At 40.1% G+C, this 18271-nt stretch overlaps 1 protein-coding gene and 1 long non-coding RNA gene across 2 annotated transcripts in view; one reads left to right on the top strand and one right to left on the bottom strand.

The window, feature by feature from the left end:
- Positions 1-11823: 11823 nt before the first annotated feature.
- Positions 11824-12186, top strand: LOC126175694 (uncharacterized). Its single transcript, XR_007535602.1, has 2 exons — positions 11824-11955; positions 12003-12186. It is a non-coding gene; the product is annotated as an uncharacterized LOC126175694 (long non-coding RNA).
- The window catches only part of LOC126175692 (pre-rRNA 2'-O-ribose RNA methyltransferase FTSJ3), a 110564-nt gene continuing 104254 nt past the window's right edge, over positions 11962-18271 (bottom strand). Inside the window, exon 13 of the mRNA XM_049922629.1 lies at positions 11962-12747. Coding sequence (XP_049778586.1) covers positions 12486-12747 — 262 coding nt within the window. The 3' untranslated portion in view covers positions 11962-12485. The remainder of the gene's footprint in view (positions 12748-18271) is intronic.

The raw sequence follows: 18271 nt of genomic DNA, 5'->3' as shown, positions 1-18271 counted from the left end.
AAGAAAGGATGTGGATAGGAGACATTTACCAAAATTATCACTAACCACAAAGAAAATCATCATATTTTAATCTAGCAAAGGAACAAACATTCTTTAGAAATGGATACTGCACAATGGACAGTTTGCAAACCATAAATGAAATTGCAGAATAGAGCAGTGAGCACGAATTACCAATTTGGGATTTATTAAACTTCATAGGAATAGCAAGAAACATAGAATTGAGACAGGTGTTAGGAAAGAGGGTTCTGTAGCACCAAAGTTATTCTCTGCAGTCCTAGAGTCAGATTTTGGATCCTTCAACTAGAAAAATGCAGAAGGTATACAAGTTAATGATGCATACGCGAACCTTGTTTGTTATGCTGACAATACTGTACTGTTTGGCACTGTTGCCAATAAATTTCAGTAGCAAATGGAAGAACCTAATAGAGTAGATTTGAACACAGTTGAAAATTGGTTACAATAAGCTTAAAATAGTATCAGACCAATGTAAGAAAATAGTACAAATTAGCAATTATGCCACAGGAACAGATGATGAGTTTCTGTTTAAAGCACTTGTATTGAAGATTGGATAAAAAAATAGATAAAACAGTAAAACTAGTCTGGAGTGCTTTTTGTAAATTAAAACAGTAGCTCAATGAAGCTTCCAGAGTTTCTGCAGAAAAAGCTTAAAATTAATGTGTGTTACCAGTTCTGAATTTTGGTAGTGAGACACAGACTTTTGATGAGAAAATCATTGAAAAACTGAGGGCTGCTCAATGAGCAATGGAGAGATGAATAATGGGAAATTAATAGAAGGAGGAGGAAGACAAATGGATCAGGAAATAGAGTGGAGTGGAAGACACAATTATAATTTTTAAGGATATTGAGTGGTGCTACAGAAGAATGCTGAAGATTAGATGGGTAGATCACATAACTAATGAGAAGGTATTGAATAGAATTGGGAAGAAGAGGAGTTTGGGGCGCAACTTGACTAGAAGAAGGGATCGGTTGGTAGGACATGTTCTGAGGCATCAAGGGATGCCCAGTTTAGTATTGGAGGGCAGCATGGAGGGTAAAAATTGTAGAGGGAGACCAAGAGATGAATACACTAAGCAGATTCAGTAGGATGTAGGCTGCAGTATGTACTGGGAGATGAAGCAGCTTGCACAGAATAGAGTAGCATGGAGAGCTGCATCAAACCAGTCTCAGGACTGAAGACCACAACAACAAAGGATATTGAGGCACTGATTATAGAGGAACAGGCATTGCTTAACAGTGAGGGAGCAACATCCTGGCCAATAATATGGAATATAGTATTGGAAGTGTCTTGGATAAACTATGCAGCAACAACGCACACAAATGTGAGCTTTGTTGAGGTCTTTGAAAAGCATGATGAAATCTTAATGAACAAAGCTGTCAGGCGAGTTAAACAGGAACTGATCAACTGGTTACTAGCTTCATGTAGGGCTCACTTCGATACTGTGCCAGTTGATGCTTTACACAACAAACAGTTCACACTTTACAAGGAGAGGGAAAGAGAACTGAACTACCAAACTGATAGCTAAAAGTGTAAGAAAGGGGGAGGGAGCACCATCACACATGGTAGAATTCCCATAATACGAGTATGGAAGGTAAGCCTTTTTAACATTAAATACCTTACTCGCATAGATTGCTTTAAAATATGTCGAGAAAAATGATTTGTCAAGACACAAAAGCAACTTGTTTGAATAAGTTTATTGCCATAACTACAAATTCAATGTGCGCACCACTTTGTAATTTCTATGTGAAGTTTGTACCTGACTAGACCACTAGCGGCTGCCTGGCCTGCTAATACGACACCAGTGGGCATCCACAGCCTTCCAGCTGTGCACCCTGTTGGAACTAATGAATGTACAGACCATGGCACATGGCTATGGTGGCCATTCATGTATAGCTATTTGTAATGGGTCTTGCCTCCTACGTTTGTGTACTGTTCAAGCATAAATTACAGTGTTCTTGGGCCAGATCACTTTTGGGCAACAAAGATGGCATTTGGCTCCATGTGCTACACTTCAGTCATTGGTCCTTTGAGTTTAATTTCCATGGAAGCAGTGCTTAAATCTTTTCTCGAGCAACAGTTATTATTTCCAATTTAATGACTATGTTCGCATAATCTGCAGCTTCACCAATGACATATCCACTGCCGATCCTTGCGCACGATGGTGCTTTGGTGTAATAGACGTAAACTTGTGTAAGGTCCTTTTTCTGCTGTGGATTTCACCTTGCATGTATAAGTTGCTGTGTCGGCTTGCTCCCTTACAAAAATCTTCAAGTCTTTCTTTTGGTTAAATGTGTCAGTTTCTACCTACCACTGTAAACATACATTATTGCTGCTAATGTGGAGTTTTACCACTGCCAAAAGTGGCCAAAACAGTCCTGTAGGGCATGGGCAGCAGAACTACATGGACTTAGTATCGTAATTTTGTGACAAATGTCCATAAGAAATTCTATGCAGATCAGATAGTTCATGATGCAATCGTACATTTTTCTCCTGATAGGGACATTCAAGAGCAACCTGTAAGGAATTTCAAGAGCAAGCTCTACGGTGTGAAAATTCTACACTTATGGAAGTATTGAACATAGCTCGGTCATTTGATGTATCAAGGGCTGCACGTAGATAGAAGCCTCGTCGAAAGTTTCAGAAATCAGTTTCTTTCACCCCTCCCATACTTCAGTCAGTTCGCAAGGAGTAGTAGTCGCCTTTCACAACAACAGTACATGACATAACAGTGACAGCCTCATGCTCTGCTGCCTTCATGCCCATACTGCTTCATTCAACAAGAACGGAGTGTATTTCCCAAGCACTGGGAAACATCTAATAGGTCCAGAATGAGATTTTCACTCTGCAGCGGAGTGTGCGCTGATATGAAACTTCCTGGCAGATTAAAACTGTGTGCCCGACCGAGACTCGAACTCGGGACCTTTGCCTTTCGCGGGCAAGTGCTCTACCATCTGAGCTACCGAAGAATGACTCACGCCCGGTCCTCACAGCTTTACTTCTGCCAGTATCTCGTCTCCTACCTTCCGAACTTTACAGAAGCTCTCCTGCGAAGGTTCGCCTGCTACAATGGGACGGCCAGGATGGTTCTCTTTGAAAGAGCAGGCTTCAAAGCCCCAACCGAACGTATCTCAGCTCTGGTAGACCAGCACCTCCAACCTATCACCCGCAGACTCCCATCCTGCATCAAAGAAACAAACCATTTCCTAGAACGCCTCAAATCCATTCCCACTCCTCTCCCACCTGAAACCTTTCTTGTCACCATAGATGCTACATCCCTTTACACAAACATCCCACATACCCATGGTGTCTCTGCCCTTGAGCACTACCTCTCCCAACGCCCACCCGAAGATCTTCCAAAAACCTCGTTCCTTATCACACTTACCAACTTCATCCTCACCCATAATTAATTCACTTTTGAAGGCCAGATCTACAAACAAATCAGGGGAACGGCCATGGGAACCAGGATGGCTCCGTCCTATGCAAACCTCTTCATGGGCCGCATGGAGGAGGCTTTTCTGAAGACCCAACAGCTGCTTCCCCTGGCCTGGTATAGGTTTATAGATGATATCTTTTTGGTCTGGACTCATGGTGAAGAAACACTCCTTAATTTCCTCCATAACCTCCACTCCTTTTCGAATCTGAATTTCACCTGGTCCTTCGTCCTTCTCCAAAACCCAAGCCACCTTCCTGGATGTTGACCTTCATCTTGTTGAAGCTCACATCCACACCTCTGTCCATATCAAACCCACAAACAAACAGTACCTTCACTTTGATAGCTGCCATCCATTCCACATCAAATGCTCCCTTCCCTACAGCCTAGGTATTCGTGGCAAACGTATCTGCTCTAGGTATTCGTGGCAAACGTATCTGCTCCAGTGACGAATCCCTCAACAATTACATCAATAACCTGACCAGTGCTTTCCTCTCCCGCAACTATCCTGCAGACCTTGTCCACAAACAGATCTCCCGAGCAATACATTCCTCCCCGTCCAACAACAATGTTCCTACCCCCAGACCACACAGAAGCATCCCCCTTGTCACCCAATATTATCCTGGCCTCGAAAACATCAACAAATTACTCCGCCAGGGATATGACTTTCTCAAGTCAACCCCTGAAATGAGATCATCCCTTGACAAATTTCTCCCCACACCACCCAGAGTTGCCTTTCGTCGCCCCCCTAACCTCCGTAACATCCTTGTTAAACCCTACAATATTCCCAGACTACCTTCTCTACCCAGCGGTTCCTACCCCTGTAACCGACCCCGCTGCAGAACCTGCCCCATGCATCCCCCCACAACCACCTACTCCAGCCCCGCTACTGGTAAAATATACACAATTAAAGGCAGGGCCACGTGTGAAACTACACAACGTCATTTATCAACTGACATGCCTGCACTGCACAGCCTTTTACATCGGCATGACAACAACTAAACTGGCTGAGCGCATGAACGGACACAGACGAACTGTCCACCTAGGAGATGCCCAATACCCAGTAGCGGAGCATGCCCTCCAGCATAATTCTAGGTACCTAGGAACCTGCTACACCGTATGTGCCATTTGGCTTCTCCCACCCAACACCAGTCCCTCTGAACTGCGGAGATGGGAACTTGCACTCCAACACATCCTTTCATCCCGCCATCCCCCTGGACTGAACCTACGTTAAACAACCTCACTCCCATTTACTCTTCAGTCTTCTCCTCTTTCCCTTTCCTCGCATCTTTTCATCCTACATAGTTGTGTTTATCTTTATACTATATACCTCTTTACTTCTGTATGTATCCTCTTTGGTTTGAAGCTGGCTCAGTACTTACAGTAGACTATCTTTGGCTTCCCTCTGACAACCATGCCTCCATCCTTGCTACCCTCCCTATTTTCCTTTCCCTGTTGCTTCATAACCTAGGTTGTGAGTAACTGAATCTCCTTTCCCTTATTCCCTTTCTTTCCCCTCTCTCCTCCCCGATGAAGGAACATTTGTTCCGAAAGCTAGGAACGTAAATTTTCGGTTCTGTTTTATGTGTATCTGTCGGCTGTACTGAGCTGAGGTAAGTACTGGCCAGCCCCTCTATCTCTTTGTTAGTATTTGTTTCACATCTTTATATGAGATTTTCCATTAATAATTTAGGATGTTCACCACTCCATAGTTTGCGCGCAATGTTTGTGCATTATTTGGTCAGTAGAGGCCACCAGGCCTGCTAATATGACAGCAGTTGCATGTGCAGCATGCTGGCTGTGCCCCCTGTTAGAACTAATGACTATATAGGGTGGAGGGCAAAGCTCTGCTGGCCACTAATGTTTTGCTAATTACATTGTACGTTGACTTTCACATGTGTGTGTGTGTGTGTGTGTGTGTGTGTGTGTGTGTGTGCGTGCGTGTGTGTACTGTTTGAGCATAAATTACAGTGTTCTTGGGTTGCAGAAGTTCTGTGTTAACATCAGAGTTAAGTAACTACTTCTCTGTTTATATAACTTAGAATGATGAAAGGATGTTGAAGTATGAGAGTTATGTTTGTGTGAGCACCATGTAAATACAGAAAACTATATGTTAAACATAGAGAACTATAAACTAACAGGCTATTTCTGTGGAAAAATGTGGATAGAAGAGGAGTCATCATGTACATTGAAACAGCATCAAGTTCAACTCTTATTGAAACCAACAGTTTTTGCTTAGTTACACACTTAGAAGAATGTGCTTGTGAGCTGCTGCTATTGGAAAAGTAATTTACAATTAATACAATGTATAGAGCCTCACAGGGAGATTTTCAATTATTTCTCATAAAATTTTAGTCATTATTGTGCAACCCAACAGACAAAAGAAAGCAAATGGTAAGCTAAGGAGATTTTAATGTCAATAAAAGAAAAAAAAATGAAAATGCAACTTAATATATATAATCAGAGTTCTGTTCTTACATTTACCAAGAGACTTATCCATGAAAACAGTACACTTATAGACAACATTTTTGCAGAACACTTAATGATATGAATATTTATCAAGGAGTGGATGGCATATTGATCATTACGCATAACTAGCCATACTAACCTACGTGATTGCAATGAAATGGTGTAATGAAAAACAGAGAGTAATTAATGAACTAATAGGAAACTGAAAGTTTCAGGGCATCCTTATGGGAAGCTGACTGGAGGTATGCGTACAATATCAATTCTCAACGTAATGTATTTATAAAAATCTTTCTATCAGTCTTTGATAGCTTCTTTTCCAGGAAAACAATAAAGTACACACTGACAACACACAAGAAAGCCATAGCTTACAACAGGAAGCAAAATAAATAAGCTATTATGCAGTCTTAAGCAAAGTGATTAAAAAAGCTGTTTGTAATGTCTTCACCATATAGCAGAGATGCAGAGCCACAGATAGGCACAACAAAAAGACCGTCACTAAGTAAGCTTTTGGCCAACAAGGCCTTTGTCGAAAACAGACAACACACACAGACGCACAAACGCAACCCACAGACACATGACTGCGGTCTCTGGAGACTGCAGTCATGTGTCTGTGAGCTGTGTTTGTGTGTGTGTCATCTATTTTCAACAAAGGCCTTGTTGGCTGAAAGCTTATATTGTGACAAGGTTTTTGTCATGCCATTGGTGACTCAACATCTCCGCTACAAGGAGATTTCATAATATTGATCATTGTTGTTGTTGTTGTGGTCTTCAGTCCTGAGACTGGTTTCATGCAGTTCTCCATGCTACTCTATCCTGTGCAAGCTTCTTCATCTCCCAGTACTTACTGCAACCTACATCCTTCTGGATCTGCTTAGTGTATTCATCTCTTGGTCTCCCTCTACAATTTTTACCCTCCACGCTGCCCTCCAATGCTAAATTTGTAGTCCCTTGATGCCTCAGAACATCTCCTACCAACCAGTCCCTTCTTCTTGTCAAGTTGTGCCACAAACTCCTCTTCTCCCCAATTCTATTCAATACCTCCTCGTTAGTTATGTGATCTACCCATCTAATCTTCAGCATTCTTCTGTAGCACCACATTTCGAAAGCTTCTATTCTCTTCTTGTCCAAACTATTTATCGTCCTTGTTTCACTTCCATACATGGCTACACTCCATACAAATACTTTCAGAAACGACTTCCTGACACTTAATTCTATAGCCGGCCGGTGCGGCTGAGCGGTTCTAGGCACTTCAGTCTGGAACCGCGCGTCCGCTACGGTCACAGGTTCAAATCCTGCCTCGGGCATGGATGTGTTAGTTAGGAGTAAGTAGTTCTAAGTTCTAGGAGACTGATGACCGCAGATGTTAAGTCCTGTAGTGCTCAGAGCCATTTGAACCAACTTAAATCTATACTCGAAGTTAACAAATTTCTCTTCTTCAGAAACACTTTCCTTGTTGATATTTCATAATATTGTTACAGCCTATCCTGGATTTTCCATCGTTTGATCCTTATAATGTCTGACATTAATAAATTAGATACTAACTTTAAACCTATATTGGCGATAGTTAGAAGAAACACTGGGAAACCAGTTAGGAACGGTGAGGATTTATTATTTAAGAAAACAGCCAATTACAAGCAATATAAGTCAATTAGTCAATGTAAATATCCTTTCTGAAATTATCACAGAAGACTGGTGTGGACAGTTCAATGGATAAAGCAATAGAATGTATGTACGAAGAAATGCCAACATACATACAGCCGAATCATCATTTCTCCATGATCTATCAAAGAAATTAAGAGTATAATTAACTTCCTCAAAGCAAAAGGTCTCAGGAGTTAATATTTCAAGTTTATTACTAAAAACCAGTTCTTTACATATATCCAATGTATTTAATTGTGTATGCAATACATCACTATCACAGTGTGTATTTCCACACTAAAATATGTTACAACCAGATTCCTTTACAAGGTGCACAGTGTGACAGATGTTAATAATTACTGACCAGTCTCACTGCTCACTTCCTTCTGGAAGGTGTTGGAAAACATTCTGTCCACAAGAATATAATAAAACACCTACCCCAAAATAAGACATATAGTCAGTCTTGATTCATATTTCAGAAGGGTTCCTCCACAGAACAAGTCATTTTCCAGTTCATGAATCAGATTATGCAAAATTTAAACGACAAGATACTGCTGGAAGTTAAAGAGCACAAGCCCAACATCCAGCTCTCAAAATAAATGTGAGGCTTCTCATTAGCAACATATTGTACATTGTACTCTTGTTTATAGTAACTGTGTGTTACAAAGCTGTTATATTAATTCGAACATCACAAAAACATTGATAAGGACAAAGTCCAATAACATTTTGTCTCACAAATAGATTTTAATTGAGTGTCTTCTGCACAACAAATTTTCTCTTGTCCCTGTTACATTATAGGCATTGTCACGGCTGCTCTTCTTCTATGGCATGCATCACATCTCCAAGGCAGGAACTGACAACATGGAATAAACTTCTTGACCAGCAGGCACCAGGAATGCAGTATGACATTTACCGTCATCCCCCTTGCAGATACAATGCATCCATCCATCTCACGATATATGTGCACAAATAAAACATACATCCAAAGAGTAGATTATCTAATTCAGTACAAAAATTAAAAAAATTATCGTGGTGATAATCATTTACCTGTTCAAAAAATACTTGTCCAACACACAACCTCATCAAAGTGATGTTATACTATACCTGCAAGTTGTTTAAGGCACCCGTGCAAATGGGCAGAATATTGTCATATTTTTCACTTGTACCCAAGAATGGATAAGTTCATCTTAATTTCACCAGTACTGGAAATGAAAACTGGCCTTTGAGGCATCACAGGTAATTTAGGCCAAATGGTCAGACTACAGATCCTGACTTTGAGAATTTATTTCACACTAATGGTTCCTCCCAGTTCTACTCAGGCATTGAATGCTCAGAGATTTCTCCATTTTTTAATGATTTAATTGATGTGAAACCAAAATAATGTTGCTTTTTTAAAATGACTTCCTCAGTTACTGTGTATCTGCTCAAACTGACCCATTTTTTTTTTTTTTTTGGTCTGGTATTATGATAGCATTATCAATCTTTACAAGTTTCCATCAATCTTTACAAGTTTCCACTTTAATCAGTCACATACACTGAGGTAATAAAAGTCATCAGATACCTCTTAATATTGTGTCTGACCTTTTGCCTGGAGTAGTGCAGCAGCTCGTCATGGCATGTACTCAACAAGTCATTGGAAGTCCCTGCAGCAATTCTGAGCCATGTTTCCTGTATAACCATCCATAATTGCAAAAGTGTTGATGATGCAAGATTTTTTGCATGAACTGACCTCTTGGTTATGTCCCATAAATGTTCAGTGGATTTCTGTTGGGCAGTGTGGGTGGCCAAATCATTCGCTTGAATTGTCCAGAATGTTCTTCAAACCAATCACAATCATTTGTGGCCTGGTGACAATTCCATCATTGTTTGGGAACATGACATCCATGAATGGCTGTAAATGGCCTCCAAGTAGCCAAACATAACTATTTCCAGTCAATGATCATTTCAATTGGAAACAGCCACACCATTATGGAGCAACCACCAGCTTGCACAATGCCTTATTGACAACTTGGCTCCATGGCTTCAGAGGGCCTGCACCACACTTGAACTCTACCATCACCGGAAATCAGGACTCTTGTGACCAGGCCACAGGTTTCCAGTCATCTAGGGTCCAACTGACATGGTAACTGTTCTGGCGTAACCACAAGTGCCGGAACAAAGATGAAGAACACAAGAGAAGAGAAGGCAGTGAAACGACATCCGCCAATGGTGCGCTGATTAGGACCACACCACGACATGAGTGGCCTCTACAAGAGGAGAGTATAAGTGCTGCTCCTGCCAGCCTTGGCCGTTCAGTATTCAGGCAGTATTAGCATTGCCTAGCAGAGAGTGCTACGATAGCAGTGACGTGTGATCCATATCAATTGTTTGAATGAATTGAATGAACATTGCATGTAGCAAAGGACACTTATTTGTATGTCACACATTGCTTGCGACCACTTGTTGTAAATATATTAGGTCTACACCTTTGCTACAGCCATCAAAATATCCATGGGTGTACTGCCGGTCTACAGTGTCCAATGGGCACAATATTTCGGCAGTCATACATGTCGCCATCATCAGGTGAACTGACGGATTGAGCTCCTGTGAACGTGCCGGCACAGCGATCCGTATGCTATGGCTGCTCAGAGGGAACTGGGTTTGGTCGCGGCGGTGGCTGATTTAAATACCCTCCGCCCGTGGCGCACTCCTTCCGCTGTCCGCGCCGCGGTCGCATGGTGGAACAGATTGCAACGGCATCTGAGATGACGTCGGTGTGATGGCTCTGTCAGCCGTGGTCGTCACAACTATACGTTTGCTCGATTTACTCTTGATTTACCCAATCGCTGGTTCCCAAGCCTTGCTAAGATTATAGACACAGTCATGGTTTATGAGGTCGTCATTGGTGCGAATTTCGATGGCCTCTCTGACAATGCTGTCCCAGTATCTCGACGTCTGTACCAGAATCCTCGTGCGTTCATACTCCATAGCGTGATTTTCCGACAAACAATGTTCAGCGACCGCCGACTTGCTCGGTTACATCAGTCGAGTGTGCCTCTGGTGTTCACGGCATCGATCCTCGATGGTACACATTGTCTGGCCAATATACGACTTGCCACACTGACACAGAATCTGGTACAAGCCGGCCTTCCTCAAACCGAGGCCATCTTTGGCGCTCCCCACCAGTGCGCGAGTTTTATTCGGAGGACAAAACACAGTTCCGACCCGGTGTTTCTTCAAAATGCGTGCGATTTTCCCCGAGAGTGCGCCTGTATATGGAATAAACGCAGTGCCTACCTCCTCCCTCGTGATTTCATCCATCTCCACAGGTTGTGCTGTAGTGGTAGGGTGGAGAGCACGTTGAATCTACCACTCTGAGAACCCATTTTTTCAAAATCCAGTTCTCAGACTCTCGGCGTCAGAGATAGTGCACGCGGGATTCGTATGCTGCCCAAAAGATGTTAGAAAGTAGTGGCCAGCGATGGCCAGTACTTTGAAACATACATTTTTTGTAAGATGCTCACAATAAAGCCTGGAACTTTGAGAAAAAATGTTGGTAGCAAAGTTGTAGCTCCAGTAAGTTAAGTATTGTCATTCTTCTTATTTGTAATAAAAACTGTTAATGAGATTTTGCTTGCATCCTTTAGGCACCCTATACGAAACACATGGGCAAGACCCCACAGTAACAAGCCTAGGAAAGGCACTGCAGGTGATGTCATGCTGTTTGCAAAGGCATTCGTGCCATTCGTCTGTTGCCATAACCCATTAATGCCAAATTTTGCTGCACTGTCCTGATGAATATATTTGTTGTACGTCCCACACTGATTTCTGCGGTTATTTCATGCAGAGTTGCTTGTCTATTTGCACTGCCTACTCTATGCAAACGCCACTACTTTCAGTAGTTAAGTGACACATTGTTGACACTGTGGTTCACGGAACTGAAATGGAACGTCCCATGCATCTAGCTCCAACTACCATTCCATGTTCAGAGTCTGTTAATTCCTGTCATGTGGCCATAATCATATCCAACACCTTTCCACATGAATCATCAGAGTACAAATGAAAACTACGATAATGCACTGCTCTTTTATACCTTTTGTAGGCAATGCTAATGCCATGTGTATATGTGAATATCACTATTCCATGACTTTTGCCACCTCAATGTAATCCACCCCTTACTTAAAACTTTAATCCCAACATTTAATTATTTCTCCATTCTGTATATCACTTTAGCAGTAACAACACCAGGTACGAGGTCTAGTAACCAACATTTTACAATAAAACCCTTTTTAAAAAAATTGAGGAAATTTTTATTGACATCTGAAGAATTTCACTGATAAATAAGGGAACTAGTAAACATAAAATTTGAGAAGAATTTCAATTTTTACAGAACAACAATAACACATTATCACTAGACAGTGTTATAAAAAAAAGAAACACTTTTAAAAATTTACACCACACATCAAGCTTTTGTCACTTAGATCAAACTTAAGCTTTCTTATATGAATGAAACAGGTGTGTCAATAACATTATCAACATTACGACAGATACAAGTCAGTATACTACTATTATAGCTAAGAACTCACACAGTTGCAAATAATTTACATTGCAAGTATTTCTGTCCAAAACGTTGTTTATTAGAAACAAACTGTTAACTGTACAAAATTTCGCATTCACAAATGCAGGCTCTTTTATAAATGAACATCTAAAGACAATAAACCTAGGCAAATAATGTTTCACTGTTATATAACAACAATACACTGTAAGATCTGCAGTGAATGTCACAACCACATAACACAGAGATGGAACTCAAAGTCGACCATTGACAAAGTTCTGATTGGAAAATTGACATGTGTCAAAACTGATGAGGTCTCCATTACACAATCTATGATTTCTGAATATTTACAATGTATATTTACACAATGTACATATGTGCAATTTTAAAAAAAATCATTTTGCTTTTGAAACAGTTTTCTTGCCCATAGATTTCATATTCTTCCTTTGATTACCACCAGCCGAGTTTCTCTTATTTTTTCGTCCTTTCCCTTTAGATGCCTTAGCCCTACGATTATCTTTTTTCATTCTTGGATCCACTACCTTGTAATGGCCTTTAACTCCTGGCGGTCTTCTAAACCTTTTTCCTGCTGTGTGTTTCTTTGCAACAACATATGTAACTTCTTTCTTGGTTTTGCCCTTCGCCTTCTTGTACAGCCTAAAACAAAATAAAAATATGTTACATTTACAGCAATTAGAAACTGAATATTCCAAATGGTAAAAAATGTGCTGCAGTGGTAATGTACTTCAATTATTATTTCATCCTTTCATTGTCTATACACAAAACTCTCAAATGTTGGTGACAATAGCTAGTACAGTAAAACACTGTTTTTATGTTCCTGCATTTTACATTTTCCTGATAATTACGTTCTTTTTTGTTGGTCCCTATATAAGTCCTATTCTCTCAATACATTGCTTTCCCATTATTAACAATTCTATGTTACAAAATTTCCCACATTTTAAATTTTCTTTGACATTATCACAAACTTTAACACTGATTTTCATAGAGATTTCTGCAAAAAAGGCTCTTATTCCTGCTCAAGGTCAGCCTTGGAACAAAGCAGATAATGCAGACAGTATGCAACGTTACTGATCATGTAATGTACCGTTAGTGCTGTAAGCAAGATTTTCATTGATGGTGTGTTGGGATCACAGCCACCTGTATTATAGGTTCACAGTCTTTGCAAGGGTGGGGAAGTATACAGAGACTTTGTCTTAATAATAATCATGATCTGACAATAGTGACTCCAGCAGCAACATTCCATCTGCTCATTGCATTGTATTACAACAGCTTTAATTCAATTTCACAGTCATTTATACAAATAAATATTGCCTTTGAAGCTGGCCATTTCTATAATGGGCTTTCACAAATCGTGATATATGCTAATCAGTTCTAGGTGTGCAGTCTAAGGTTGGTACAATCTGATGTCAGACATAAACATTCCTCATCAAGATCCTCCATAACACAATGACGATTCCGCCCTCTTTCTCATGTAGATGTCCCTGAACCAAGAGATCTTGTTGGCAACAAGCTGTAGATTTTAGTGCCTATCATGTGCAAAAGCACTGCATGGATGGTCAGTTCCAACTTCACATCCACCATGCATGCACTGGATACTAAAATGGGAGCAAGAAATAAAAAAATTATGTTACTACTTGACAGATGTCCAGCACATCCTGCAGCTCAGAAATATTAAGTTAGTGTTCCTGCCTCCTAATTGCATGAGGGAGCTTCAGATGTTAAGATCTGGGAATCATCTGTTCTAAATGGAAATATAGAAAAATGCTTGTCCAGAAGGCTGTATTTATACATGATAATGGCAGGAACCCAAAATCTGTGACTGCGTCACTTTTGGATGCTATGCATTATGCAGACAAAGTGTAGATGGATTTGACTCCTTTAACTATTTCTACCTGTTTCATGAAAGCAGGATTTAAGTTCACAGGAACCACTGGAAGAAAATTTGTCTGAGCCTACAGATTTTTCTGTGATAGGCATATCACCCACGTTTCAAGAGAATGTCAGTGTTGATGCTTCAGTCATCACTTGTGAGGTGCCAAAGCAGACAGCATCATTACCAAACACTTTGAGGAAGGGAAGAGAAAGATGATTGGTGAAGAGGAAGATGATGATGATGACGATGATGATGACAACGACCAAGATCCAGTTGTTCCAAGCAGTAGAGAAGCTATGGGAGCTACTAGCATTTTGAGGCAGTACACTGGCAGTTGATCATGTGATGTTAATGGATTTGATGCTTTGTATACTGTGGAGAGACAAGTAGAGCTAACTGCTGCAAGAAAGAAACAAAAACTAATAATTATTTTGGTTTTTGTAATTTATTTGTTTTTGCTTGCTGTGTTTCCTATGTTTTCCTATATTTTACACTTTTCTGGGCCAGTCCACTGGAAAGTGTAAAAAGGGGGTTTTACTTTATTCAAAACTCATTCCAATTGAGACCACATTGACAGATGTTCACATATACATAAAATTATTTCAACCACATTTATATAAACCTCAAAACTGATGTAAGAAATATTATGATGTAAGAAATATTAAAACCAAGACCTCTACTGAATTAAGCTACGATTTAACTCTTTTATCATGATTAACATACATGATGCTACAATCAGGGTAATTATTTCATTAATTTATTTATTTAGGCCATCTTCTTTTATTTATTTCTGTTTGTACAAAATTTCAGTGATACTGTTGTCATTGGGACTGAGCTTTGATACATTATGGCAACACTCGCATTTAGGAGGATGATGATTCAAACCTGCGTACGGCCATCCTGATTTAGATTTTTGTGATTTCCATAAATCACTTCAGGCGTGGTTCCTTTGGGATGGTCCCTTTGAAATGGCAAAAGGGCACGGTTGATTTCCTCACCCATCCCTAATGCAAGCTTGTGCTTCATCTCTAATGACCTCGTTGTAGACAGCACGTTAAACGCTAATCTCCTCCTCCTAAGAATGACCTCTCCCCATAGTAACTCACAGGAACTATCTACTTCAATTTCACTATAAGATTAACTACCTCTAATGCAAACAAACACACCACCACCAACTCCATTTAGACTATCCTTTCTGAACACCTTTAGGTCCTTCACAAACATTTTGGCTGAACTTATCTCCAGCTTTAGCCAGCTGTCAGTGCCTATAATGATATATGCATCAGAGCTTTCTATTAGTGCTTGGAGCTCTGCTACTTTGCCAACACAGATACAATAATTTACAACTATTATACCGAGGATTCCTAGATCTACATTCTTCCTATGTCAGCCTGCACCCTTTGAGATGAAGCCCTTTCTGTGTTCTCCCTGAGGCGCTCTAACCTAAAATACCACCCTTTCCACACCACGTAGTCCCTACTACCCGCGTGCTGGCTCCTGCGTGTAATGGACTCCTAACCTACTTAGTGGAACCCGAAACCCCAACACCCTATGTCACAAGTTGAGGAATCTGCAGCTACATGGTTGCAGAACCATGTGAACCTCTGATTCAGACCCTCCACTTGGCCCTGTACCAAAGGTCCACAACTGGTGCAGACAACTATGCTGTAAATGGTGAGCTCTGCTTTCATCTCGAAAGCAAAACTGGCAGCCTACACCACTTCAGACAGCCACTTGAAACCAGATAGAATCTCTTCCAATCCAATGAGACACATATCATTGGTACCAACATGAGCCCCACCTGCAGTTGGCTGCACTCTGTGCTCTTCATGGCATACAGGAGGACTCATTTTACATCTGGACAGACTCCACCCAATATGCACAAGGAGTCCACAATGGATTTCTTCCCCTCCTTGGCAGCCATGTCCGTAAGGGGCCCAATAACCGTTTAACATAGGAGCTCGCAGCTACCAATAATTCCACCCACTGTGAATGCCTGGATCTTGAGGTGTTATGACAGTCATAATCAAAGTCTGAGATGGACCAAAATAAGAAAAGAAACCAAGGAGCAATGTACAACACAAAACATTCAGTAATGGCTGTCTGAGACCGACATTTCAAAAAGAACCACTACCTCAAACAGCCACATTGAAGTGTCTGCATTATGAAGTTTAGCTAGCAAACAGACAAATGCATTTCTTTGATGCAAGATGCTAGGTTCCACAGCTGTTTCTATGTGACATTTCACGGCATACATCTTATACAGGGTGATTCACGAAAGATAAGGAAATATTTTAATATGTTATTCTACAAGTAAAACTAAAGGAAAATTTTCATATAAACTTAGGTCCGCAAATGTTTAGTTATGGAGTTATGGCTAGTAAAAGATTTTGCCTGTAATTTAGCAACTTTGCTGATATGAAGCCATCGTAAAACTGTACAAGGTTTCCATTTTCTTGTTGTTATTGATTTGGTGAATCTAATTAAACATTTCCCAGACACATATATGCAGTAGTTTTCCAGAACTTCCAGAGAAGCAAAGAAGTAATTTCATTATATTTTTAATTTATTAACTACTTGGCCCAATTTGTTTTATAAATTCCAGACAACTGCACAAAGCTTTCAGCAGAAGTTGTAGAGAATTTAATTTTGGAAAAATGATGGTAATAATGTTAACTGAAACTGTATGAATGTGTCAGATAATGTGCTTTTATTAATACCATATCACGTGTGAATCCGTGTGAATCCATGTTAATCCAGAAAAAAAGAAAGCTCAGTGTTAAGGAAATTGTACAGTGTACATACAATTTCACAATACATTCACAATAAATGTTCAAAAATGTCTCCACTGAGTCCAATGCATTTAGCTGCACGTGTATGAACAGATTTCGTTGCTTGTTTCAGCTTCAAAAGGTTATTTTTAATTTTGTCTATTGCATTCATAAAGCGAGCAAGTAATGCCTCATGTGTATTGACTTTGTCCTCATAAAACTGTCTTTCGTCCATGCCCGTACACAAAAATCCATTGGTGTTAAATTGGGCGATCTGGGTGGCCACAGACATGTAGCACCATGACCAATCCATTTCTGGGGAAAATGTTCATTTAAATGTGCAGTAACGGCATTGGTGAAATGTGGAGGCACACCGTCATTTTGAAAATACATTTGAAATTGCGTAGCAAGTGGAACATCCTCGAGCAAGCAGGGCATTTCTTCTTGAAGGAATTGTAAGTACAGCTTGCCAGTTAGACACCCTGAGAAAATGAAGGTCGAATAAAGTGTGTGTTAATTATACCACACCACACATTTATGTTAAAACTGCTGCTGGAAATTGCGTTTTACTGTTGCTTGCGAGTTTGCTTCAGACCATATGTGCTCGTTATGTAAACTGTTTATTCTATCTCGAGTAAACTGTGCCTTATCAGTAAATAAAATGTATTTGTATAACTGCCAATTAGTATTTAAGCAGTTGCACAACTCCAAGCAAAGCGCAGGATCTCCCAGATGTAAATGAGGCACTATTGTTTATGGTAAGGATAGATATTATTGTATTTCAGTGTACACTCTACCTTAGATGGTGAAATGCCTAATAGTTGAGAGATAAGTTGTGTACTGGTACCCGGGTTACATTGAACAGCATCCATAATATCCTCATCATTGTCTTCACATATCGAGCACTCGTACTGATTATTAATGCTTGGTAGAGAACCTATCTCCCATAACATTCGAAATACTCCACTAATGGTTCGTGCAATCAGAATCCTCTGAGTTGGATGATGTTCGCGATATTCGTTAACTGCAGCCATAGCACTACCATCACATCTGCCATAAATAAACACCATATCGGCGTATTCCTCTGTCGTGAATTTGAAAGGCATCCCTGTTTCGTTAATAACCTACAAAACAACAACAGTTACTATGTGGTTTAATTTAAATACACTGTTGTTATGTTCTTTCACTGAACAATAAAGAAAACTAACTCATTTCAAGGTTAGGAAACCACTGAAACAACTCAATAATGGTTGCCAACAATGACATAAACGTTTCTACATTCTTAATGGGAAGTAAACAAATTTACTTGTATAATAATCTATGCTTCTCTGGATGTTGAAAAACCACTGCAGATACACATCTGGGACATGTTTTATTAGATTCATCAAACCAATAACAACAAAATAAATGGAAATCGTGCTTTACTCTAAAGTTGTACAGTTTTGTGATAGCTTCATATTAGTGCAGTTGCGAAATTTCAGGCAAAATCTTTTATTAGCCATAACTCGTAACTATG

The sequence above is a fragment of the Schistocerca cancellata genome, chromosome 3 (assembly GCF_023864275.1).
Source record: "Schistocerca cancellata isolate TAMUIC-IGC-003103 chromosome 3, iqSchCanc2.1, whole genome shotgun sequence".
NCBI classification, from domain to species: Eukaryota; Metazoa; Arthropoda; class Insecta; order Orthoptera; family Acrididae; genus Schistocerca; species Schistocerca cancellata.
Note: the sequence above shows the minus strand (reverse complement) of the source record. Positions and strands in the feature narration are given on the sequence as shown.